Source organism: Phallusia mammillata, chromosome 5, assembly GCF_965637545.1.
Source record: "Phallusia mammillata chromosome 5, kaPhaMamm4.hap1.1, whole genome shotgun sequence".
NCBI classification, from domain to species: domain Eukaryota; kingdom Metazoa; phylum Chordata; class Ascidiacea; order Phlebobranchia; family Ascidiidae; genus Phallusia; species Phallusia mammillata.
This window is the reverse complement of record NC_137256.1, coordinates 24,759,154-24,786,613: the sequence shown is the minus strand read 5'-3', so window position 1 is coordinate 24,786,613 and position 27,460 is coordinate 24,759,154. Positions and strand designations below refer to the sequence as shown.

Genomic DNA, 27,460 nt, shown 5'->3' with positions numbered 1-27,460 from the left:
CTTTAGTTTGTACAATGGAAATGTCATTCACTGGCAACCACTTACATTTTTAAATATAAGTTTTGTGTATTCATATTCACCCCATACTTTCTTGGAAATAGCAGACCACTTTAGCTGATTTGCCAAATTTCTTGCATGCCATATTTTTAGCTGCAGCATGTTAAACCCACGCTTAATTAGTCAACACTTCCTGTTATTAGTTACAAGTCTGATTCAGAAAAAAAACTTTCTACTATCATTTTTATGATGCTTGGGCTGAAATATATTACTCATCAACTGAGCTGATCATGAGTAATTCCTTGAACAAAGTATAACTTGTTAGTGCTGCTATGCACTGTAAGTATAGTTCATAGTACATGCTGCAAAATTACTCAAGTAAACATGTCAAAAGCAAGGTAAATGTTCAAATATATGTATATTTTGTAACTGGTTGAAGCTTTGTAATTAATTTAAATTAATGCCTAGTTTTGTTTTGTGGGGCTGTGTTTGAAATGTGTTTATAGTGATTTGGAAAATTAAACTAACAGTAAATGTTTGAATGATTAATTTGAAATTGTTGTAAGCATCTTAGCACCAGTTGTAGGGTAAAATTTCTCCCACGTAATAGGAGGTGAAAACAGTACAAATTTTGAGAAGGACTATTCATATTCTGAAAACTAATTATTGTATTCAGTGAACCACCATCAGTTTCTGATGAAGCAGCTGGAGAAAGTATCAAAAAAATGAAAAAGCAAATTCGACGAGCCAATTGGCCTGAATATCTCAGAAAACTCGGGTTTTCGGACAACACTGTGGAGCAATGTGTCAGTAAAAATGAAGTGAGGTTAAATCCATACTGGATCAAATTGCAAGGTAATTATCTGTTTATGTGGAAATGTAATAACAGTATGTGTAACACTTTTTTAAATCCTACATTTGACTCCTTATTTCGTGTGAGCAGATAAACAGGGCAGACTTATTATTGGACTGGAAAAAATGGTAGCAGAAGAAATATTCACTTCCAAACGAAATGAAAGAGTTGATCAAATTTTAGCTTACAACTGGGTCAAGAAATCTGTTGTCCGAAGTAAGTTGGAACTTTGTGAATATGTTTTAAATCAGGACAGAACTAAGCCTGTGGTTTTGTTTTTAGCCAGTAAAGACAAACATTAAAACAAAAATAAATCAGTTAATTACTTTATATTTGAATTTTAGATCGCAACCGAGCATGGTTCATATATGATTTTTTGAGTCAATATCCAAGTTATGACTTTTTCAAAGCAAACGTTAGGCTAATGCTTCAACTTAATGAGGATCAAATCACTCAAATCGAACACGACTATGAGGGAAACATTAAAGAACAACGATACCACATGATCTTAACTTGGATGAAAGCAAAAAAACTTAGTAAGATTTGATAATGACTTTTTCCATTTTCGTCACATGTGAGCATAAAAGCAATTGGCCTATATTGTCAGTGAAGCTGATCAGAAGACATAGGCTGTATTAGATACTGCAACATTCATTTTCTAGACCAGTTACATTCACAAACACTTTGTGTAACAGTGTTTTTATTAAATTCTGGTGACAAATTGCAAGTTGCTGGAGGGCATTACAAAACTTAAAAAGTCCATGGATAATAATTCTGCTCAACAGATGACACATATAATCAACTCTTGTTAAACTTGTATTTGTATTTTGATCTTAAGAAAAAATCATCTTTATCAGTGAAAGCCAACAAAACAAATTCAAATTGCTTTTTTTATTTCAGCTTCTATAAAGAAAGTTGCAAAATCATTTATATCAGCTGAAGTCAATAACACAAAGATCTAACTATGTTTTGTTTCAGCTTCTGTAAAGAAAGTTGCAAAAGCTCTAAAAAACATCGAGCTTGTTGCTCCTGACATTTCCAAACCAGAATCAAAAGCAGCTGGATCTTCAACTAAAGGTTGGTATGTTTGTACTCATGAAAACCTCATGGTATTTGTGGGTAAGTTATACATAACAGACCAGGTCTGCAAGGGGTGTTGTAATGAATTCACACAATCATTGAAGCATTTGTTTGGCAAAGTACAACTGAAACAGGCAAGGGGTGTATGTTAATACTACTTGACCGCTGTGGCCAACCTGTATATATTGTGTGACTGCTTTAGCCAACCTGTATATACTGCGTGACCACTGTGGCCAACCTGTAAATACTGCATTACCACTGTGGCCAACCTGTAAATACTGCATTACCGCTGTGGCCAACCTGTAAATACTGCATTACCACTGTGACCAACCTGTATATACTGCATTACCAATGTGGCCAACCTGTATATACAGCGTGACTGCTGTGGCCAACCTTTATATGCTGCATGACTTCTGTGACAATTTTTTTTATGGTTAGAGCTATTTGGGTTGGGAGATGGTTGGACATGGAAATATTACTTCAATATCATTAACCTATACATTCTGGCAACAGCAGCCATGCGGTATATACAGGTTGGCTAAAGCAGTCACACAATATATACAGGTTGGCCACAGTGGTAATTACAGACACCACAGACAAGTTATGAATGTGATTGCAGAGCCTTTGTAGCCCAGTTGTAAAAGCCCAAACACAGATAAACTCCTGTTGTGGGTTCGAATCCCACCACAGCCTATCCTTACATTTTAGTGCTAAGAATGCCAGCTTGATTTGGTTTAAAACAGTGTTGCTTGGAAGTTTTTTATTTTAATTTTAGCCGACTCATATTCAAGTGATGATGAATCAGATTCACAAAGTTCATCTGAATCTGACTGGAAAGAGACAATATCAGGTTGTAACTTTCTTTTTAGGCATTTATTTTTAAACTAATTCGGTCCAGAAAGGTAGAAAAACTTATCAATAATCAAAATCATATAATGACATATTTATTGTTACAACTGTATTATTTATTTTGCTTATAAATGATTAGAATCAAATCAACAAAACCAAACCAAATCAATCATAAACATTTAGACCCAAACTAGTAAATTGTATCATCTAGTTGCATTTTTAAGTGGTATATGGAGAGCACGCAAAGCCATTATTACTTTGAAATATCAAGTACATTGGCATGTGGCACCTAAAGGTTGCTGACCCTTTCACCTAGCACATGCTTATATGTGTTTTCAAAGCATACAATGAATGCAATGACCTTTTTGGTTCAAAATTAGGAAATTCAAAGTGAAAAAGTATATTTCACCAACAACTAAATGTGTCTAAAATGCTTGCATTGGACAAAAGGAATGAAAGAAAGTAACAGGGCCACTTATCATTGTTTAAAAACAGTATTACTTGCTGTGATGTGATTTTGATGAAATTGTTAAGCAGCACTTTTATATTGAGCATGAAAACAATGCTCACTGGCATTAAAATAAACACAATGCAGCCACATAAATGGATACAAGTGCCAAATTTTATCATGAACATTTTTTCGAGAATGCATTTTGGGGTTTTAAAAATGGACTTTTAATTCCAAACCACTCAAAATCCTATTACATCTTTCAAGACCTCAAAAACTTTAAACATCAAATCAACACATTTAGGTGAACATTACTGCTGATTTTGCGATTTGGTATGATTTTAACCTCAACGCAAATCATACCAGAAAAACGTAAGTAAAACAACATGTACATTGATAATGTTAGTAACACCACAAGAGAAAAGCAAAATCCACTGATAGTAACTGACTGTGTTTCAAACAGATTCAGACTTGGAAAAACAATCTTTGAAAAAACTTTGCCTGAAATATGCAAAAGCAATAGCTGACATAACAAACCGTGTCCCTCTGCATGCAACAAAACAAGAGAGTATAAGTGAAGAAGAATTTGGGAATACAAGCAGCTGGTTGTTCAAAAAACAAACTGACAAAAAGAATATACCTCCAGAAAATTTATTTGAGGAGGCAGCACGTTGGTATGATGAGAAAGCAAAATCATCGCATGAAACAACCAACAAACAGCAGCAAAATGTAGCCGGTCTAACAGGAATCGCTGGAATAGGAAAAACCACTTTCTGCAAATTTGTTTTAAAGCATTGGATTGAGTCACATCCACATTCATTTGTGTTCTATATTTCCATACGTGATGTTGACTTCATGGAGAAATGCAATCTTTTAAAGTTCCTTCTTGTGTCCACTGATCATGGCTACAAATTCAAACCAGAAACAGATGATGCTATTTTGGATGAAATCAACAAATCTTCAGACACACTGATTGTTATTGACGGGCTGGACGAAGCAGAAATAACAGGTGATTTTTCAAAACACCCACATGGCATGTCACTTCATCAAGAAAAAATGCCTTACTGTATCCTGATGAATCTGCTGAATTGTCGCTTACTTCCCAGTGCAAAGAAGTTGATTGCTTCCCGACCAAATGCATTTCTAAACTTCAACCCAGAATGCAAGCCAGTATTTATGCTACAAGTTTTGGGTCTAAGCAAAGAATCACAAAATCTTCTCTGCAAACAATATTCCAAAACTGAAGAGCAGCAAAAACATGTCCAAGATGAGTTGGAAAAACAACCCAATGTATCTGCATTGTTGTTTATTCCAATCTTTGCAAGATTGATCATTCCATACTTTGTTGACAACCTGGAGTCAAACAAACCAGTTTTGTCCATTTCTGACGTATTTCTGAATCAACTTGAGCAATGGCAGAAAAACCCAAAATTTCACACAGATTGGAAGCATTTGAAGCAACTAACCAAGCTGGCTTTGGATGGTGTTGAAAATCGTCAATTTTCATTTCCTAGCCAAGATTTTACGAAACATGGCATAGAAATGAAATCTATTGAGCCATTTATGTGTGCTCATGCTACACATCAACATGGTATGTTGGTTTTAGATGGGGAAAAAACATTTTTCTTTATTCATGCCACATGGCAGGAGTTTTTGGCTGCACTTCATCTCATGGTGTTTGCATCCTATGAGGAATTCTCTTCCAAGATTCAACAGATATTTCAACAAAGTTCCTGGGAGGTGGTTGTCCGCTTTCTATTTGGATTCTGTAATCAAAAAGTTCAAGAAAAACTGAAAATATTATTTCCTGATGCCCAGGAATTAAAAAATAAGGAAAAAGTTGTGAAAACACAAGCCAGGAAGCTTCTACCAAAATTGAGTGAGTTACCTTCTGATAACCCAGTAACAGCAGACAAATATTTTGATGATGTCATAGCATCATATTTCAAAGTAAACAAGTTTGAATCAAGAGAAAAAGATTCCAAACTTTACAACATATGCAGTTGGGCAAATGAGGCCAAAGATGATGTTTTAACCAAGGCTTTGGCCAACTCCCTTCCCAACCAATTGTTACTATCAGGAGATTTGCTTCCCCACCAAGTAATGAGTTTCTGTCATGTCCTATCAGTTGCTGAAGAATCTCACATACTTAATGTGGGGGATTGGTTGAATCCATCAACTTTGGCTGGACGGGGTCTACATACATTACTGAGCACCATTCAGCAATCCACACACAAAGTAAAATTTATTTTTCACACAAAAATATTAGTTACAATATAATTTTTGTTTCTAGGTACCAGCCTAATGCACTATAATATTTTTTGACAGATCCCCAAGTTGCATTTGGAGGAAGTTGACATATCAGTGGATTTTGAGATTATCTTGGAGCTTCTTCCTGGTATCACTGGACTGACACTATGGACTTGTGGTTTGACAATTCCTATGGTGGAAAATCTGGTTGGTGTCATCACACAACACAACATCCATGTATGTGATTGTGTAGTTTGCAGAATATTGACAGGCAATGTTTTTTTTTCATCTGAGCAATGATTTATATATTCAAGATGCAAAGGTACATGACAACAATGTTTTACCAAATAATTTTATGTTTGTGCCTTACAGTTGTCTTGGCTTGACTTGTCTGGCAACAACCTCAATGGTGTTGGGAAGTATCTGGCCAAATCCATCCGCTTGATGCAGGCATTATCACTTGTTAACTGCAACTTGCAAGAAGATGATTTCAATGCAATAGCTGAAGCCACAGCAAACCAAGATACAAATGTAAGTTTACTGTGTTTTACTTTTTAACATCCAAACTATTGTACAAGTTACAGATATATTCCAGGTAACAGATGCATGTTGGTGTTTTGTAGATGAGTTTGCTGAACTTGAGTGAAAATGTGATGTCCAAGAAAGCTTTGGACAGTTTTGTACCAGGAATCCATAAACTTGGTGTAATGGGGTTAAGAAAATGTTCAGTCACAGGTGATGGTCTTGAACAACTGTGCCATGAAATCAGCAAGCGGCAAAAACCAGTAAGCTACCAACACTCAAACTGTTTCGTTGCTTTTTCAAACCTCAGCATAATAAAGGATTTGCTCATAATTTGTTGGTTTTTGTGTTCAACAGAGTTTGAAGGACTGTAATAAACACAGATGTAAATATTTTTAATTATAAACATTTAACTAAACCTGGTTACACAAATTATGGAATCCAGCAACATAAGCTTACATCATGTTACTGTGTCAAAACCAGTGGTGGGATTCAGCCGGTTCGCACCAGTTCTATAGAACCGTCTCCTGAAATTTTATGAGACCAGGGAACCGGTTAGCATTACTGGTTACTTTCAATGGACTTTTGTAACATAACTGGCTGAAAAATATGATTTTTGAGATAGAACCGACTGACAAAAAAATCAAATCCCACCACTGTTTATAAATTTCCAAAGCACTTAAGATAAACATATTCATACTGGGATCAGCCCTGAAGCGTCAATGCAGACCAACGATCACAGCATACTTATCGATAAGCACTTATGTTGATTTTCCTGATCTTTTTGTTGCAGATTAATTTTCTTTCCCTTGGAGAAAACAACATTGGGTTGATTGGTGTCAATCATATGTCATCCTGTGTTTACAACATCCGTCAACTGTGGTTGAATGATTGCAATTTGACCATCACTTGCTTGCAGGCATTGATTGCTGCCATCCACAACATGGACCACTCAGTGAGTTGCAAACTTATATTTGAACACAACATAATTTTAAGGTGTTTGTCTTGTGAGGTGACTTAAAAATGCCCAAACTGGGTTTAAACCACAAACCTCACCACTATAGGGATTGTATTGACCACTCTAGTAATGTTGCAGACACGCTTTGTAATTTGCATGTCACAAATGACATTTACCTCAACTAGGTAAAAAAATAAAACCTTTTTAATATTTACAGATGGTTTATTTGGATCTCTCTAAAAACAAGTTTGGTGATGAGGGGGCAATTGCTCTGGCCACTTGTCTGGAAAAAGTTGAAAAGCTTAATGTTTCAGAGTGTGACATCACACCAGTTGGGGCAGAAGCTTTGCACACAGCCAACATTGAATGGGTGAGTGGATTTTATTCTTTGTTTTATCTTTCAAAAGCACAAGGTTTGTTTTTGCCCCAACCAAAATTTTGCAAATCACTAAGTCTCTCAATTAAATAGAGCATCTAGATAAGTGATTCTCAAACGCAGCTCTCAGGGCCTTATGCGGCTCGCATGACACCTCAGAAAACTATTAAAGATTGCTTTTAGGGTAATAATCTTTAGTAATTTTCTGGGGACCAGTGTTTTGCGGCTCCTTACACACCTAAAAAATCATCATTTGGCCCCGACAATAAAAACGTTTGAGAACCACTGATCTAGATTTAGGTTTTAGGCAGTAAAATTTGCAAAAATAATTTAATTTTACATACAAAGATGCAGGATTGACTACCCACCGTTGGACAATGCATTAGTATATAAAGCCAGCTCATAGTCAGTTAATTTCATTAAAAGTGTTAAAGTAAATCAGTAAACACTACAATATGCAATTTAGGTAAAACCCCATACATTACAAACATTAAGAGTCAGAATAATTTGCTCTCAACTTGGTAGTGTTAATATATTGTTATCATGCAGAAACACCAGATTTTTGGTGTTTGAGACATCCCACAAGCAACTGCAGCAAGCAGTGTTGGGAGGCCACCAGAGTTTGCACAACAACCAAAGAAGCCCTGTGCAATAAGTTGAACTTTCATCAATTTAACTGAACTTACTGACAATGTTATGATTTTGTCACAGAATGTGTTTATTGATGCCATGTTTCAAATTTTATACCAAAGATTTCATGAACAAAATATTACCATCACTTTTACTAATTAAATTAGCAAATTTTCAATCAATTTCTGATTATTTTCATTGACGTAAAACACAGATGTCAAACTATTAACCCATAGTAAGAAATTTGTATTCTTTTAATTAAACTTGGTGAACCAATGAAACAAAATATGACTCAACACTGACACCTGCTGGTCGTTGTTTGTTCACCAACATTTCATTGTTTTCTATTACTTGTGGTGTATGTATTAAATTTATTGCAAAAAATGCAGAGTAAAAGAGAACTTATAAAGTTAATATGGGGGCACACAAAATCCCTTTAGTCATGTAGTGGTTGACATGTGAAAGCATTAAATGTAATATCATAAACTTCTAAAACTGCCCGAAGTCATTTAAACACAGCATATTTTGTGTGTCCAGAATTTGATAGTTATTTATGTTTGTGTGTCGGGGATTAGGGCGTCACAATTTCCCTTTGTCATGGAGTCAAGAAGCTTGTGTTTCCAGCCATGTTCCTGCAAATGTGATTTAGTGTTCACCGCTGAATTTTGTACCACATGTTTTGCACTGTATAAGGTTTAGTTTAATAAAACACTTTACACACTGGAGTGAACTCTGCACACCGGACTAGAAATACACATTCGACAATATGAACACACTGGTCTCGGTCTACATTTTCACTGGCCAAGTTGTTCAATCTAACAGTCACATGCTGCCTGTGTGCCGTATGTTTGAGACCGCTGCATTACAACATTCCAAAACCCCCAAAAAAACTAGAAGGGTGGCTTAGCACATATTGCCCTTGCATATACACTATAACCTATTTTAAAACATAAAAATATTTCCTATGCTTATTTTGCATTGGGTCCCATATTAGCCATCGTCTTTTATAACTTTAGTCGTTTCTGCAGGCAAAAACTCATGGGTCCCCACACATGCAAAGTTGTAGATAATGCATTTCAAGAGATAACCATGCAAAAGTCGGGTGTTTTAAGGTAAAACACAGTGATCGGCACTGGGCTTAAATAATAATACTATGTAGAATACAAACTATAAAATTAGATTCACCCCAGATATTGGTTAAAGTATGTCCTATTTAACGTTTTAAAAAAACTGACCCATTTTAGGGGGCTAGTAGGGCAACTAATTGGGTTCGACACACAAACTAAAAAATATATAAAAACCACAATGACTCAATCAATAGTACTGCAAAATTTCAGCCCAATCCGCCAATGTTTAAAATTTCGACCACTAGAGGTGTTTTGAGCAACAACCGTTACTGTTTCTGACGTCATAGGGCTGTTAACAAGCCCCTAACTGCCATGGCGCAAAAACGACCACCAAGAAACCCACCAACGAGCAACAAACAACTGCTTGCCCTTGTAACACTATTGCGCAAAAGAAATCTTTCGTTTGTGGTGCCCAGTACCATACAAATACGTTTTACACTTTAGGGGCTTGTGGGGTAAATGTTAGGACTACAGGGTTGAACACAACAATTGACATCTATAAATGGCATACTATACAAGAAATCCAAATTTCAGCCAATTCTGACACTGTTTAAAAACTCACCCATTTTAGGGGGCTAGCGGGGTAAATACTGGGGTTATCAACAAAAACAAAGTGGGATGCACATCTACATGAATATATCTACCATCTGTGTAAATTTCAGCCAAATCCATCAAACATTTGATGGAAAAACGAGTCGGACAAACTTTGGGTAAAAACACCCATTTTAGGGGGCGAGCGGGGTAAATACTGGGGTTATCAACAAAAACAAAGTGGGATGCACATCTACATAACTATATCTCCCATTTGTGAAAATTTCAGCCAAATCCATCAAACATTTGATGGAAAAACGAGTCGGACAAACTTCGGGGAAAAAATACCCATTTTAGGGGGCTAGCGGGGTAAATACTGGGGTTATCAACAAAAACAAAGTGGGATGCACATCTACATAACTATATCTACCATCTGTGTAAATTTCAGCCAAATCCATCAAACATTTGATGGAAAAACGAGTCGGACAAACTTTGGGGAGAAAAAAAAAGGAAGAAAAAAAAAGAAAAAAAAAGAAAAAAAACAAAAACAATTTGAGTAAAATCAATATGTGTCCCCTTCAGGGAAGGGGACCCATAATTATTAAGTTTGTGGCAAAGTATCTTGATATTAACACACATCCACTCTACTTCAACTTTAACAAAACAAGCTTATGGGATCCGATCATTCAGCCGCAGATGATGATGCCTTGTCAACAACCTGTGACTCTGCTCTTCTGGTTGTCAGTCTGAGTTTTGTTGTGTTTTGGGAAGATAGAGAAGTTGATCCAATTCTGCTAGTAGGCTGACTCCCTACTGGAACCTGTCCTCTACATTTTGTGTAAATCTTATCAATAAAATTAGAATACAGGATGGGATTGAGGGCGCTGTTGATCGGCAGAAGCACGATCGCAGCTACTGCATATGAGATGCTGTCGATCTTTACTCCACTGAAGTTGATGAAAACCATGATGGACAGTGGAATCCAGCAACAAAAATCAGTGATGATCAGACGAATAATCTTGCGTTGAAGAGCTATTGTTTTCATAAACATAAATAATGAAAATAGAAAGTGTTAATACCAGTTTTGAAAAAACAATAGGGTCATCACAGAGTAACAATTTTTCTATGTATTTGGCATAACTCTTTAATAGACCTGGAATACTGTAATTTATATGTATATTATAATATATTAGATTTTATTCATGCAACATGCATCACATGAGGGCCAGAGTCAGCCACTCCTAATGGCTTTGAAGTAACAGAGTAACATTTTTTAAGTATTTGTTTTCTACAAACTAGTGTAACAGACCTGGCATACTGTCATTTCTATGTATGTTATTGTTTTTTTAATAATATTTATGCTACATGAGCCAGGCCTGTTTTAATAACAAATACCATTCCTTATTAAGAAATCTGTAAACACCACCTGAAGATTTCTTTCCGACGCTCTGAGATTTGTTGATTGATTTTCTGGCTTTCAAAATAATTGCTGTGTATGTGGAAGCAACAAATACAAACACAAGGAAGTTTAAGATGGAAACAGCAAGAGAAAATTGCCACGACCAGTCTTTGCTGGTGACAAATAGATTTGGAATGCACACACTGTTGGCGCTGTAGTATCTGTTGACACAAAACCAAAGTAGTGTGTTTATTTTTGCGTAAGAGTGGGTATTAATGTATAGTTATGGTTATGACATCTATTAAAATCGACTAGAATTGATTGGTCAATAGTTTTCAAAACAAATAAACAAATTTGTTATACCTGACAGAAATTTGCTTTTGGATGTATAGAAAACATTTATTTTATGATTCTTTAATAAACATCTGGTTTAGCTCTAAATATTGGCACTCCTACACATTGTAACTTAAAAAGCTATAAATGTTGGCACCCCTGCAAATATGTGGCTTTTTACATCGTAACTTACCCAAAGTAGTTGGAAATGGTCAAAAGATTGCTCTGAGAGAAATGTGCCAGGAATTGTTCAAGTTCATTCCATGATGTCATCGCTTGCACTTGCAGAAGCACAGAGTCTGGCTGGGACGACAAATGCTTCGAGTAGGTCAGCAACTTCATAGTAAAGTTTTTAGCTGCATCAAAGTGAACAACCACATTACTGAAGAAAGGATTGCTTTCAATCAATACCCGCTCCACAAAACTGCTTTGCTGAGAAGCTGACAATGGCACAAGAGCCAAAATGAGGGAAATTGCCCAAGTGAGCATTATCATCAAGAGGACAGCTCGAAAACTTGGTTTGTTCAAAGACGCAATCGGCTAAAAACATAAACTTTGTTGTAAACTGGTTTGTTGCACAAATAGTTCTCTACAGGCCCAATCATTCGTTATCGCACAATGCTTTCGTTTAATTCTTTTTTCTTTTGTTTGTCATGCACTGTACTATGCGAATTCAGTGCTATTTACCTCGATGAAGGCGGCCTGTATAGGGCGTCAATACATCGGAATAAAAATACATTTGCTAGAAGAGCTCTTTAAACTTGATATTATGTCTGGCAGCAGATGTTAAATATCAAAACCAACTTACATTGTAGACAGCAAATAAACGACTTCCAGTTAAAAGTAGCATTGTAAGCACAGATGTCTCGCTCGAAAGCACAACCAGCACTCCCATGGCAACACAGGATTGACTGGTGAGCCATGACAGTGATTGTGAGCAATAACTTCCACTGTACACTGCTCCTGCTATTCCCAGCATTAACAAATATATCGCCATCAGAAAATCGGCAACAGCTAGATTTAACACCAGCATGTGATTGGTCCTTAGCGATGCTCCTTGAGATTTTGAAAAAACTTTTTGAAGAGATTTTATTTCCCCAACAATGACAATCTAAACATTTAAACACAATCTTAGTAAATTTATTGCTTAGGTGATGAAACTGAACACACAAAAAAAACAAAAAACAGACAAGACCTAAGTAAGTTTATAGTTTAGGTAATAAAAAATCAGACCAGATTTCCAACAAATGCGAGTAATGCCATAATCCAGACAATTGCTCGAAGAAAGGGATTGGCAATCAACTCATATCGCGACGACAAAACATTTGCTCCAGTTTTGAATTTTTCTGAACACTCGTCACTCCAATCAGTGCAGTCCCCCCGACCATCAAGGACCTTACAAAGAGTTTTTGTTAGTTTTGTTACACTACATGGCAGGTAATTAGAAATACAGAAACAGAAAAAAACAGAACAGACTCTGGTTACACAACAAATCAGTTGGCAAACCTGGTTTTGTCGAACAAACAATGGTTTTCCATTTTCACAATAAAACCTTCCATCCACACTCGAACAATTCATTTCATCTTCAGCTTTGTCACAGTTTATGTTAAAATCGCAAACAACTTTTGTAGAAACCGAAACCTGACAAAAGTCTTCATTATTTTCATAGTAATTGGTCAATAAAAAAAGAAAAGGCTTCATATATACTCACACACATTATCTTTTTTATTTATGTTTTCAGAATTTCAGATCCTTACCTTTTGTCCTTTGAGAGATTTACAGTAAAATCTTTCTGATGCCTGACACAATGTCTTGCTCTCATCCATTCTATTATCACAGTTTTCATAGCCGTCACACACTTGGCTATTTGGAATATTGACCAAATTCCCACTCCGACAAGAAAATCTGATAAATTATATAACTACTAAAGTAACTTTCAGGAAATCAGAAAACCAAAAAATATAAAAGCAAAATTTGTTTAACTTTAAATGTTGGTTGGGTGGGTTAATTTCAATCAAAAAATTTCTACAAAATCAAGAAAACAAAATCAGTACTACTTATAGTTACACAAACCAATGAAAGAAAACGAAAATTTGCTAAACAAAGACTAATTTGCTAACAAAGCAAGCATTACACCCGAGAAAGTATTATTATCTAATTGCAATCATTGCTGTACATTGCGGACCCCCTGAAACTGCTTTAAAGCTTCAAAGACTAATTCTTATTGTGGACGCTCTGAAACTGCTGTACAGACCAGTTGGTCCGTGGACCCTAGTTTAGGAACCGTTCCTCTAGACCTGGGTTCACCAAACTTTGAGGTCATTTCATCCGGCCTGCGACCACATCTTTGGTTTGCCAAATTGTATTAATAACTTTGTAACATTAAAAGTTAATCTCCTCCTTACAAAAGTTTTCCTGTGGCGATATTCAGAATTGATATTACTGAGTTTCATAGGATTATAACGCCCAGGATTGATCCAAAGCCAGTTTGTTACATCACAGACAAGACTACAAGTGTTAATTGTGCGCAAACAATTGCCTTCTTTTTTCACTTGTGGCGTAATATACCAGCATTGCTAGTAAGATGAGACTAGTTACACAGTTTAACAGTCGCATGACTACTTTTTGAATGGGATTGTACAAAGACCATATCTTGGCGCACCTAAAAAATCGCCTCACAGGCTAAGTTTGGAAAGACGGTGCTAGGGCATGTAAACTATGCGGCCCGCACTAATCATTATTAGCACTCATCCAGCCCGCAGTGAAAAAAGTTTGGTGACCCCTGCTCTAGACTCTATAACCATTTCAATGACAGTCCGTGAATGCATCAAACAGTGATTTGTTCACAAAACTGTTAGTTTTACCTATCTGGGCAATCCTTCTCATCAATGTAGTCTCCTGTGCACTCAAGCACTCCATCACAAATTTGATCATTGCCAATATCAATTTGAGTAACTTTAGTTCCGTTCGGCGAGGTTTCCTAGAGTTGCAGTCAAAAATAAATTCAAGAAACAGGAACCACTGTTTACACCAAACAACTTACATTTTTTGTGCAGATTAGTCTAAATGGTGCCACACTCACAGCACTTGCTAACGGAACTGTGCAGTTGAATTTTCCTGGCACATCCGGACATTTAGCATCGCATTCATCCGGTGGAAACCCTGGGGGAATTGCCCACTTGGCACGACTTTTCGCCCAGGGTTCATTTAATCCACAGTCTTCGACCCCATTGCATAGAACACCACTTCTAACCCCTCTTACACTTACAAAGGAAGGACAACAGCTGGTATCACATCTAAAAGAACAAGATTTTACCCAACTACTTTGGACAAAAACACTGTAATTGCATAGACCTGAATACTTTTTATCCGTAGTTTACTGCAAATGTTTGGCAATTATTCTTTTATTAGATTAATTGAGGCCAGTTTACCTGCAGGGCATCCCAGCATCTGTTAACAATCCTTTGGAGCAGGACAAAGTCCCATGACAGTTACCAAAACTGCAAATAAATATACAGTATAAATCAAATGAGAGAAAAACCATAAAAAATATTCTTTACTCTTACTTTTCATCCAAATTATTGATGCAGTCAGAAATTCCATCACAAACTGATGTCCTATTAACACATTTAGTTAAGTTTCCATTTCCACAGTAAACCTGACCTGGTAAACACAATGTTGGCAATCTAGTAACAAAACAAAACTCATCAATGAAAGTCATATTTGTGATGTAAAACTGTTAGTTGTATTCACCCAAACAACACATAACACAAACGTTTTACCTTTCTGTCCGAAGTTTCACATGATTGCAAATATCCGAAACTTGTTTTTCACACAAGCACTCATCTGATAAGTCTGCACAGTCGATTATTCCATCACAAATTTGGTGTCGTGGCACCAACATCAAATGATCAAGGCATTGAGAGCATCTTTGTTGGTTGAATGACACACCAAGAAATTGTCGGATGTCTCTGCAAATTTACAAACAAATGGTGTAAACATGTCAAATGTCAACCAACATCAGCAGCATGTTGAAATATGAATGTTAAAACCAGACTCCTGTTATTTGCCCATGTTGTGTTTTACATTTTTTTGGTGTTGTTAAAAACAAGGTTAATGAAGTCATAGAGCCCTACAATTTTGCATGAAGTCATCATATTAGCTCAACTGTGTTGTGACGTAATTGTACGAATTTATGACGTCATTAACCTATGTACGTACGATTGCACAACACTAGACCAGTTTTTTAATACCATGTACATCAGGTAGAAGGTACTGGTACAGAATTAAACGAAAATTAAAGTATTAGATATTTTTAAATACTTACCTTCCATCAGATAAACTTGACTTAAATGAATAACAAAGGTCGGCGCCGTCGTCACAATCCTGGACATTATCCCACAAAAGTTGTTGTGGTAAACGACAAATTCTCCCGTTTCTGACACATTTAAATCCAACTCCGTTCTGCCAATCGTCATCTTCCGGGCAACCATTGCACGCATTTCCATCACATACAGTTGAGCGCAAAACGCATTTCTCGCTCTCCTGACATTTGTAATGTGTTGGGCAACCGACGTCACATGGCGTCAAACCCTGACACGTGACTGTGGCGTTGCAAAGGTAGTCTCGGTGCAGCAGACAAGTTTGATTGAGCGGGAAAACTGTACAGCTAAACAACGTAAAACCGATGCTGTAAATATTTTGACATTTGACAATATTTTTTAGGTTAAATTTTTCAACAAAACATATTTTGCAACAGGACTTTCGGAAGTTTTAAACTACAATGAAAATGCCTGACTTTTTAAACATTTAATTTATTGACTTGAAGTATACCGTATTTGCTCGATTGTAAGCCGCCCTCGTTTATAAGCCGCCCTCGTTTATAAGCCGCCCTCGATTGTAAGCCGCATGTTGAGGTGTTAAAAAAATAATGTAAGCCGCCCTCGATTGTAAGCCGCATGTTGAGGTGTTAAAAAAATAATGTAAGCCACCCTCGATTGTAAGCCGGACGCTGGAAATTTAGATACGATTGTTTACTAATAGCCTACATCTTTCTGTAGTTATATGGTATGACTATTTGCCCATATCTGTTAGTTACGTTGATAACTGTACCCAACAGAACGTATATCGACGTATAATCTGTACATGTATACATGTGTTGAACCCAAAATACGTTAAAAAGTTGAAGTGTAGAAATTATATCGGTACAAAATAAAAATGTAAGCCGCCCTCGATTGTAAGCCGCCCTCGATTATAAGCCGCACAAACGGCAGCTAAAAAAAACAATACAAGCCGCGGCTTACAATCGAGCAAATATGGTAAGCAAATAATTTTCCAACTTTATCCATTGAAACTTTCCACGCATGCAAAAAAATATGCGATTTCAAAAAGAAAACACTTTGAATAAATTTTTCAGACTTTTTCTCACCCGATATAGGGATAGGAACACATTGGACATGACGCATTTGCCTTTATTTTGTCACTTCCGTCACAATCAGGTGATAAGTTGCAAAATTGTTTGATTTCTATTGTCGATCCATTAGCGCAGTTAAAATCTTCAAAAAAACACAATCTATTAACTTTTAATGACAAATATAACGGCCCAAATAGACGTAAACAGTGAAGATGTGCGGAAAACTACCTCATAACTAAAATCGCGTCAAGTATTATAAGTTTGAATGCATTATTGTTATTCGCACTTCAGACAACAAATCAGTAATTTTCTGGCAGGCTGACAACCATTGCCGGAGGCTTAAAAAATGCCTGGGGCAATGTTAAACACCAAAGAATTAAACTGATGACGAAACACAAGTATTCTGCACCGTTTGCCTGGCAGAAAACTTATGGTTTCACTTCAAACACGCAGCGTACGACTTCGCGTGACCTGATAAATGGTTCGGTAGATTCAGCCGAATTTAGATTCAGCCGGTTTCGGCCGAACCGAAAATTAGCTGATTTCCTACATCTCTAGTAAAAAGCGACATGCGTTCAAACTTTTCGTAATACTCATGCCAACATCAGTGATATAAAGGGGCCACATCAGTTACACCTGTTTATATCCACTTGAGTCATATAAGAGATTGGTAAAAAGGTGCGAAACAAGCGTCGCGTAATAATGATTGATTAAGCAGTGGAAATTAAGTTGTAACGAGGTATCAACCACCTGCTTGTGTGTGAGTTCTTTTTCAATACTTTCTTTTACAATTAAAGTACATTGGTTTAAAAAAAGCCATTACACACATAATTTGACTATATTTAAAGCGTTTCACCACTATGTTTGTTTCTATAATCTAAAGTGCATTCCATATATTGTGCAAAAAGATAAGATTTAAAAAATATAACAAAAAAAACTTTATTTAGAAACATTAAAACTTACTTGCGGCTTGAACGAAGACCAAACAGCCAAACAATACCAATGTCAAGAAAACCAATAATTTGTGAAAAAACATCTTTCGAGAGTTTTTGCAACTAATTTACAAACATGTAAGGCAACGTATGTTTTAGTTAAAAAGTCGTGAACGAACCGGTAAACCAACATCCTGGCGGCTACAAGACTAACGTTACCCTGAGGAACCGGATGAAGGATTGGTGATCGCTTGCACGACTCGTGACCGTGTATTGCACCTTCTATATTTAGCAGTCAATATATTTTAACACATAAATATATTCACTAGGGCAGTGGAGCTTTCTTTTACTCACATCAGTTATTAGTTTGTTTTAAGTTAAACGCTTGCAAAAATATGCAGCACTGCAATGGACTGCTATTTCGAAACACCCGGTTTACGCAACAGCCCATCTTATGGTCAGGCTGTTGGAACATATCAGGAATCGGGAACATGTAACAACGACACTGAATATGTGCTTCCAATAGTTACTGAATCATGAGAACACATGGAACAGTAAAGTTACACCGCTTAATACCATATGTCGCAAAAGTTCCGTAATGGTAGTTTTAAAGCACGTGACCGCTACACATACCAGAGAATCCATAAAAACAAAATCAGGGTTCAATTCAGTATTGATAATGCACATTAAATATTTGACTCAACCACGTTAACCAATAAATCTATTTACATTGGTAGAAATAGATGATAAAAACAAATGTCAAAAGATCATGAAACAAAGTGCATTTTTTTTTCATACACAAGACTTTGGCATATCTGTTATAATATTTCTATTTTGCTGCCGTTTTTAAGATTGAATATATGATGTATAGGTATTTATAAAATATTGCAATAAAATGCTTTAGCTTCCAAGACTCATCACTCATAAATAGGTTTTAAAGAATTGGGCAATGTCAAGTCTGTATACCAGGTCAGAAACCTTTCCCCCGCGGACCAGATGTAGCTACCAGACAAATTTTAGCATTTCTTAACACAATAATGAACTAGAAAGGTGGCTTTCTGATATACTTCCATTTTATATATTCTATACGACATTTACCAATTTACTATACACATCATTTGATCTACATATATGATTGTTTTTGCAAGCAAAAACAGATGGGTCCCCACACGCGCGTTTGTGCGGATTTAACGTCCTGGTTATTTTTAGATTCTTAAGAAAAAACTTAACCAACTTTAGTAATAACCCAGCTTTAAAAGTTTTGTCCGTATTCTTTTTGCATCATTGATGTCATATAATTACAAAAAAACAGTACATAAGAACGGGAAAAATACTTTAAATTTAATTTCATGCTTTGACCTTGATATTGTCGTTCAAGGTCAGTTTTTAACACAATTTTCCACAACTGAAAATGTGCTTGATACTTATTAAAACGACATAGCATAGCTGCGCAAAAACAGCTGATTTCTAATCACCGAAACGACTGTCTCGTAAAATACCTGTCCGGACGTCAAGCTGAGCAATCCCGCTGCATTCACCCGCCTTAATCGTAAAGAAGTGAATTACTCCCTTGAGAGTTGAGACTTCTATCTGACTGACAGTGTACACATATTATGGGCTGTAAAAGTAACTATTTGGCCGATTAAAACAAAATTTTAAGTACTGAACGAATAACCTACTGCAAACAATTGTTTAACATTTCAGCACATTAGGGCTTGTATTTTTGGCTTAAAACTTATTATTTGGAGGTTTAAGGGGTAAAATGGGTGAATCCAATAAAAAGTTACAAAATTCTTTAGAATACCTTACATTGCACCGACCAACAAACCATGAAACTCGCAGATTATGTACTTTAGTTAGTACAGCCGTTTTTAATTTTTTTTTGGAGGGGGGGCTGTGAGTGAACCACTGGGTCGTTTGGGGTCAAACTTCAGGAGGATCAAATTTGGAACAATAACTAACATCTGTGCAAATTTGAAGCACTCTTTCTTGACCAAACGCATTTAACAAACCAGCATTAGACAGAAATGAATATTTGGGGGTTTAAGGGGTGAATCGAAAAAAAAGATACAAAATTTTTTGAAGTATCTTATATTGCACCAAACAACACAGCATATCACTCAGAGATGCTGTACTTTAGTCAGTACAGCCGTTTTTAATTTTTTTTTTGGGGGGGGGGGCTGTGAGTGAACCGCTGGGTCATTTGGGGTCAAACTTCAGGAGGATCAAATTTGGATTAATAACTAACATTTGTGTACATTTTATTAAATTTGGAGAACTATTTCTTGACCAAACGCGTTTAACAAACCAGCGTTAGACAGAAAAAAGAAAAAAAAAATACGGACAAAAACAAAATGTGTCCCATAAAAATGATTTTGCTAAAATTAAACCATAGTGTCAAAATGGTCTTGATATTAAAACACACCCACTCTACTTAAACTTTAACAACACCAGCTGTTGAGACTCCATCACTCAGCCATAGATGATGAAGCCTTGTTCACAACATGTGACTCTGCTTTTCTGTTTGTCAGTCAGGTTTTTGTTGTGTTTGGAAGATTAAGAAGTTGATGAGATTCCGCTTGAAGGCTGACTTGAACCTTTCCTCTACATTTCGTGTAAATCTTTTCAATAAAATTGGAATACAGGATGGGATTGAGGGCGCTGTTGATCGGCAGAAGAACAATCGCAGCTACTGCGTATGAGATGCTGTCAATCTTTACTCCACTGAAGTTGATGAAAACCATGATGGACAGTGGAATCCAGCATCAGAAATCAGTGATGATCAGACGAAGGATCTTGCGTTGAAGAGCTATTGTTTTTACAGAAATTTTAAAATACAAATGCAGTGTTTTTTAAGGTGTTTTGGGGGACCGAAACGGTCCCCCAAATTTCTCCAGCGGTTTCCCAAAATGGCTATTTAAGCAAATATGGCTATTTTTTGGTATTGCTGTGTATGTGGAAGCCACAAATACAAACACAAGTTTAAGATGGAAATAGCAAGAGAGGATTGCCACGACCAGTCTTTGCTGGTGACAAACAGATTTGAAATGCACACACTGTTGGCGCTGTAGTATCTGTTGACACAACAACATACACTAATTAGTGATTTTATTTTTAAGTGTTAGAGTGAGCATCAAGGCACAGTTATGCTAACAGTCTTTCATATCCATTTAAAACAAACATATTATACCTGACATAAAAACTTGGCTTTTAGATTGTTTGAAAAAAACAATTATTCTCTGATAAATGCCAGATTTAGCTATAAATGTTGGCACCCCTGCATATGTGGCTTTGCACATCGTAACTTACCCAAAGTAGTTGGAAATGGTCAAAAGATTGCTCTGAGAGATATTTGCCAGGAACTGCTCAAGTTCATTCCATGATGTCATCGCTTGCACTTGCAGAAGCACAGAGTCTGGCTGGGACGACAAATGCTTCGAGTAGGTCAGCAACTTTATTGTAAAGTTTTTGGCCGCATCAACGTGAACAACCACATTACTGAAGAAAGGATTGCTTCCAATCAAAGCTCGCTCCACAAAACTGCTTTGCTGAGAAGCTGACAATGGCACAAGAGCCAAAGTCAGGGATATTGTCCAAGTTGTAGCGGCCTCTCTCACTTCAGTTATCGTGTGCCTTCATATTACAGCGAACCGGACAGATTGCCTTCTTTCTCTGACTCTCGTCTTATGCGTCGTATTCGCTCATTGTGTTATTCTATGACAATGTACCTCGAATAAACACCTCGCTACAAAGTGAGCATTATCATCAAGAGGACAGCTCGAAAACTTGGTTTGCTCAAAGACGCAATCGGCTAAAAACAGAAACTTTGTTGTAAACTGGTTTGTGGCAGAGTTAGTTCTCTGCTTCGTTAAACTAAAAACACTAGACTTGATGTCTAAAATCAAGACCAACTTACATTGTAGACGGCAAATAAACGACTTCCAGTTAAAAGTAGCATTGTTAGCACAGATGTCTCGCTCGAAAGCACAACCAGCACTCCCATGGCAACACAGGATTGACTGGTGAGCCATGACAGTGATTGTGAGCAATAACTTCCACTGTACACTGCTCCTGCTATTCCCAGCATGAACAAATAAATCGCCATCAAAAAATCGGCAACAGCTAGATTTAACACCAGCATGTGGTTGGTCCTCGGCAATGCTCCTTGTGCTTTTGAAAATACTTTTTGAAGAGATTTTATTTCCCCAACAATGACAATCTAAACATTTTAAAACAATCTAAGTAATTTTATTGTTCAGGTAATAAAACAAAACAAAATCAGACCAGATTTCCAAAAAATGCCAGTAACGCCATAATCCAGGCAATCGCTCGAAGAACAGGATTGGCAATCAACTCATATCTTGACGACAAAAGATTCGCTCCAGTTTTGAATTTTTCTGAACACTCGTCACTCCAATCAGTGCAGTCCCCACGACTATCAAGGACCTTACCAACAGTTTTTGTTAGTTTTGTTACATTACATGGCAGGTAATTAGAAATGGGACTGTTTTTGTTCTCATACAGACTTTTGTCGGACTTTAATCACTTGGCAAACCTGTTTTTTTTTCGAACAAACAATGTTTTTTTATTTTCACAATAAAACCTTCCATCCACACTCGAACAGTTCATTTCATCTTCAGCACAGTTTATGTTAAAATCGCAAATAACTTTTGTAGAAACAGAAACCTGGGAAAATTTAAAGTTATGTTTATATTTCATAAAAAATTACTGTGTTAAATTCATTATTTTTATCAAGGTAATTGGTCAATAAAAAGAGAAAAGGCTGTATATACATATATATATATATATATGTATACTTCAACACTTTAGCTCAGGGGTCACCAAACTACGGCCTGCAGGCCAGGTACGGCCCTCGAAGTCATTTTATCCGGCCCCCATTGTATTTTTTGGTTTGCCAAATTGTAATTATAACTTTGCAACATTCAAAAGTTAATTTACTCCCTGCAAAAGTTTCCTGCAACATGTGGAATTAATTTTACTTAGTCTCATAAGATTACAACAGACAGGAATGATCCTAAGTCAGTTTGTTACATCACAGACAAGACAACAAGTTTTATTTGTTCGCAAACAATTGTCTTCTTTCACTTGTGACATAATATAGAAACATTGCTCGGAAGATAAGACTAACTTCAAAAATCGCATCACCACACTTTGAATAGTAAATTGTAAAAAGATCTCTTGGCGGTATGATAACAATCGCCTCGCCAGGCGAGTTTGGAAAGATTAGGCCTTGTAAACTATAAATATTAAACTTATCCTGCCTGCTGTGAAGAAAGATTGGTGACCTCTGCTTTAGCTGATGCTTTTCCATTTGTGTTTTCAGCCTCTTACCTTTTGTCCTTTGAGAGATTTACAGCAAAATCTTTCTGATGCCAGACACAATGTCTTGCTCTCATCCGTTCCATTATCACAGTTTTCATAGCCGTCACACACTTGGCTTTTTGGAATATTGACCAACATTCCACTCTGACAAGAAAATCTGATAAATTATATAAGTACTAAAGTTTATAACTTTTAGACCAGAAAACAACAAAACGTAAAAGCAAAAGTTGTTTAAACTTTAAATGTTTGTTGGGTAGGTTAATTTTAATCAAACTTCACAAGAAAACAAAATCAGTATTACTTATAGTTACATAAACCATTTCTAAATAGCAGAGCTTAGAACCTCTGACTTTATAACCATTCCTATGACAGTCCGTGAAATCATAAAACAGAGATTTGTTTTAGCTTTACCTATTTGGGCAATTCTTCTCATCAATGTAGTGTCCTGTGCAATCGAGCACTCCATCACAAAATTTTGTACTACTAACACCAATTCGTTTGACAATTTTAGTTCCGTTCGGAAAAGTTACCTAGAGTTGCAGTCAAAAATAACTTCAAGAAACAGGAACCATTGTTTATACCAAACAACTTACATTTTTTGTGCAGATTCTCATGGATGCTACTCCAACAGCTGCACCCACAAAACCTACAGAAGGAACTGTGCAGTTGAATTTCCCTGGCACATCCGGACATGTAGCATTGCACTCATCCGGGGGAAACCCTGGGGGAACTGCCCACACGGCACGACTTTTTACCCCCGGTTCGTTTAATCCACAGTCTTCGATCCCATTGCATAGAACGCCACTCCTAACCCCTCTTACACTTGTCGAGTAAAAGCAACTGCTCGTATCACATCTAAAAGAACAAGATTTTACCCAACTACATTTGGACAAAAACACTGTAATTGCATAGACCTGAATACTTTTTATCCGTAGTTTACTGCAAATGTTTGGCAATTATTCTTTTATTAGATTAATTGAGGCCAGTTTACCTGCAGGGCATCCCAGCGTCTGTTAACAATCCTTTGGAGCAGGACAAAGTCCCATGACAGTTACCAAAACTGCAAATAAATATACAGTATAAATCAAATGAGAGAAAAACCATAAAAAAATATTCTTTACTCTTACTTTTCATCCAAATTATTGATGCAGTCAGAAATTCCATTGTAAACTGACGTCCTGTTCACACATTTAGTTAAGTTTCCATTTCCACAGTAAACCTGACCTGGTAAACACAATGTTGGCAATCTAGCAACAAAACAAAACTCATCAACGAAAGTCATATTTATTATGTAAAACTGTTAGTTGTTTACACCCAAACAACACATTACACAAACTTTTTACCTTTCTAAGTTTCACATGATTGCAAATATACGAAACTTGTTTTTCACACAAGCATTCATCCGATAAGTCTGCACAGTCGATTATTCCATCACAAATTTGGTGTCGTGGCACCAACATCATATGATCAAGGCATTGAGAGCATCTTTGTTGGTTGAATGACACACCAGGAAATTGTCGGATGTCTCTGTAAATTTACAGACCAGCAGTGTAAACATGTCAAATGTCAACCAACAAACAGCAACATGTTAAAAAACAAAAAAACTCCAATATTGATGTCCAAACCATACTCCCACGTTATTTACCCGTGTTTTTGCATTTTTTGCATTTTTGGTGTTGTTGAAAACAAGTTTAATTGCGTCATAGAGCCGCATAATTTTGCATGACGTCATCATATGAGCTCAAGTTGCTTAACTGTGTTGTGACGTAATTTTATGACGTCATTAACCTACGCACATACGATTTAACACTAGACCAGTTTTTTAATATCATGTAGATCAGGTGCAATGTAAATGTATTGATACAGAATTAAACAAAAATGGTCGTTAATAAGTACTTTTTTAAATTGTAATTGTTTTAATACTTACCTTCCATCAGACAAACTTGATTTAAGTGAATAACAAAGATCAGCGCCGTCGTCACAATCCTGGACATTATCCCACAAAAGTTGTTGCGGTAAACGACAAATTCTCCCGTTTCTGACACATTTAAATCCAACTCCATTCTGCCAATCGTCATCTTCCGGGCAACCATTGCACGCATCTCCATCACATACAGTTGAGCGCAAAACGCATTTCTTGCTCTTCTGACATTTGTAATGCGTTGAGCAGCCGACGTCACATGGCGTCAAACCCTGACACGTGACTGTGGCGTTGCAAAGGTAGTCTCGGTGCAGCAGACAAGTGTGATTGAGCGGGAAAACTGTACAGCTAAACAAAGTAAAACCGATGCTCCAAAACTTTTGACATTTGAGAATGATTTTTAGAAAACTAAGCGATATCAAAAGAGCAAATACTTTGAAAAAAAATTTTAGGCTTTTTCTCACCCAATATAGGGATAGCGACACAGAGGACATGACGCATTTCCCCCTATTTCGTCACTTCCGTCGCAATCAGGTGACCCGTCGCAAAATTTTGTGATTTCGTTTGTCGACCCATTGGCGCAGTTCAAATCTTCAAAACACACGGTCTATTAACCTTTAATGAGAGCAGGGCTGCCACTCTTTGGGATTTTTCCCAAGATCTTGGGATTTCAGTGCTGAGGTTGGGATCTTGGGAAAAACTTTTTAAATCTTGGGATTTTTTGAAATTATCCGTTTAATACGTTTAAGATTCAATTAATACTATTGTTGCGAACAAAAATGATCCTTTTGCAAAAATCATCTTTTTATGTAACGATTTGTGTAACAGTGCTTTATCAATTTTGTGTTCGAAGCCGTGTAAGTTGAATGAACTTCCCTGTCAAAACTAGAAAGTCAGACCAGTACTGTTAGGCTTTCGATGTATCATAAGCAAAAAACTATTTTTTCTTTTGTATTTTTCTGGTATTTCCTATAGTCTTTTTAAAGGCACGTGATGGCAGGGACCTGGTTGTAACTACAAAGATTATGTTTCCTGCGCCAGCTAGGATTTAAAATGTGTATTTGCCATTATTTGTTTATCTTGGGATTTTTGGACAAACCTTGGTATTTCTTAAAATTCTCAGTGGCAGCCCTGAATGAGAGGTGTAAGCCCCCTGCTTGTGTGCGAGGTAGGCTACTATAAACCTCGGTTCGCAAAGTCTAAATTTTTAAATGTGTTCTTTGACATTAAAGTACATTAAAAAGAGCGATTTACACACATAATTTAACTATGTTTAAAGGATTTCAAAACTATGTTTCATATACAATACTGAACAGGCGTTTCGTCCACCAGGTTGCATATTTAACAAATTTGTCGTTCAACTGGTGTAATGCCGAATAAATAATACAGCGGGCGTAACTAATGTCCGATATTTGATGAGGAAGTCGGACGCGACATTTTGCGATGCGATGTCGCGTCCGACTTCCTCATCAAATATCGGACATTAGTTACGCCCTGTCATTTTGTAGCACTCGCAACTCTTCACGGAAAGCCTTTGTCCTAATGTAATTATTTTTCATCGTATCCCGCTGTTTTTGTACATTTTCGCCTATTATTCATTCATTGCTCTAAAGAAGCCCTACCGTTCTGGTGGGCGAAACGTCAGCAAATACAAGTTTTTGAAACAACAACTAGTATTTTGTTTAGCATTACACCAGTTGAACGACAAATTTGTTTAACTATGTTTCATTTCACAACTATATGTTTTTTTTGTAATTTAAAGTGCATTGTATATATTGTGCAAAAAAATAAGATTTAAAAATATAACAAAACAACTTTATTTAGAAACATTTTTATGAGAAACATTAAAACTTACTTGTGGCTTGAACGTAGACCAAACTGCCAAGAGTGGCCAATATCACGAATACCAATAATTTGTGAAAAAACATCTTTCGAGAGTTTTTGCAACTAATTTACAAACATGCAAGGCAGCGTATGTTTTGGTTAAATAGTCGTGAACGAACCGCTAAACAAAGTAAAACCGATGCTCCAAAGCTTTTGACATTTGACAATGATTTTTAGAAAACTAAGCGATATCAAAAAAACGACTTCATTAGGGGAAAAGCAGTTTAAACAATTTTACTTGAAGTTTTATTAAAAAAAATCCAGAAAATTTGTCATAAATTATAGTTCTTAATTTTTGTTATTGTGACGTCTTACTGTTTGCTAAATATTCGCATCGTTTCGTGCGTACTCTTCCTTACGGCACTTTATTATCTGAACGGGTTTCTTTTCCTGTCGAACCCCACCCTCTTTCCTAACATGGGAAATTAGCTTCTAAGGCCCCCTCGACTGGCCCCACCAACGTCCTACCCCCAGTCGGGTTTACCCACAATGCGCCAACCTCACTTTCTTGTGAGCTCCAGTCACTTAACGCCTTGTAATGACGGTGTAGCTGCAGCATATCAATACCAAGTCAAGCACAAATATATGCTTCATGTAATTATCTGCATTTGTGA

General features: G+C 36.6%; 2 protein-coding genes and 1 pseudogene across 3 annotated transcripts; 1 reads left to right on the top strand and 2 right to left on the bottom strand.

Annotated features, from left to right (window-relative positions):
• The first annotated feature begins 277 nt into the window (after nucleotides 1-277).
• On the top strand, nucleotides 278-8,586 carry LOC145230735 (NACHT, LRR and PYD domains-containing protein 3-like). The gene is made up of 13 exons (XM_080096249.1): nucleotides 278-395; nucleotides 674-852; nucleotides 941-1,066; nucleotides 1,195-1,386; nucleotides 1,829-1,927; nucleotides 2,706-2,780; nucleotides 3,691-5,465; nucleotides 5,556-5,714; nucleotides 5,850-6,008; nucleotides 6,101-6,262; nucleotides 6,793-6,954; nucleotides 7,175-7,327; nucleotides 7,883-8,586. Exons 1-13 carry the CDS (start codon nucleotides 382-384, stop codon nucleotides 7,904-7,906), a joined length of 3,279 nt encoding a protein of 1,092 aa, XP_079952375.1. The 5' UTR covers nucleotides 278-381; the 3' UTR covers nucleotides 7,907-8,586.
• A 54-nt stretch (nucleotides 8,587-8,640) lies between these two features.
• On the bottom strand, nucleotides 8,641-19,850 carry LOC145230736 (uncharacterized). Its single transcript, XM_080096250.1, has 15 exons — nucleotides 17,730-19,850; nucleotides 16,782-16,908; nucleotides 15,681-16,022; nucleotides 15,136-15,324; nucleotides 14,920-15,039; nucleotides 14,785-14,853; nucleotides 14,397-14,649; nucleotides 14,218-14,333; nucleotides 13,111-13,258; nucleotides 12,860-12,994; nucleotides 12,587-12,748; nucleotides 12,162-12,464; nucleotides 11,547-11,893; nucleotides 11,048-11,241; nucleotides 8,641-10,653 (listed from the first exon to the last, which is right to left on the bottom strand). Exons 1-15 carry the CDS (start codon nucleotides 17,800-17,802, stop codon nucleotides 10,304-10,306), a joined length of 2,928 nt encoding a protein of 975 aa, XP_079952376.1. The 5' UTR covers nucleotides 17,803-19,850; the 3' UTR covers nucleotides 8,641-10,303.
• A 207-nt stretch (nucleotides 19,851-20,057) lies between these two features.
• On the bottom strand, nucleotides 20,058-24,562 carry LOC145230744 (uncharacterized; annotated as a pseudogene). Its single transcript, XR_013860748.1, has 13 exons — nucleotides 24,385-24,562; nucleotides 24,169-24,305; nucleotides 24,033-24,101; nucleotides 23,635-23,896; nucleotides 23,453-23,571; nucleotides 23,051-23,198; nucleotides 22,250-22,384; nucleotides 21,983-22,144; nucleotides 21,615-21,917; nucleotides 21,448-21,509; nucleotides 21,008-21,310; nucleotides 20,628-20,772; nucleotides 20,058-20,552 (listed from the first exon to the last, which is right to left on the bottom strand). The product of XR_013860748.1 is annotated as an uncharacterized LOC145230744 (transcript).
• Nucleotides 24,563-27,460: the final 2,898 nt, after the last annotated feature.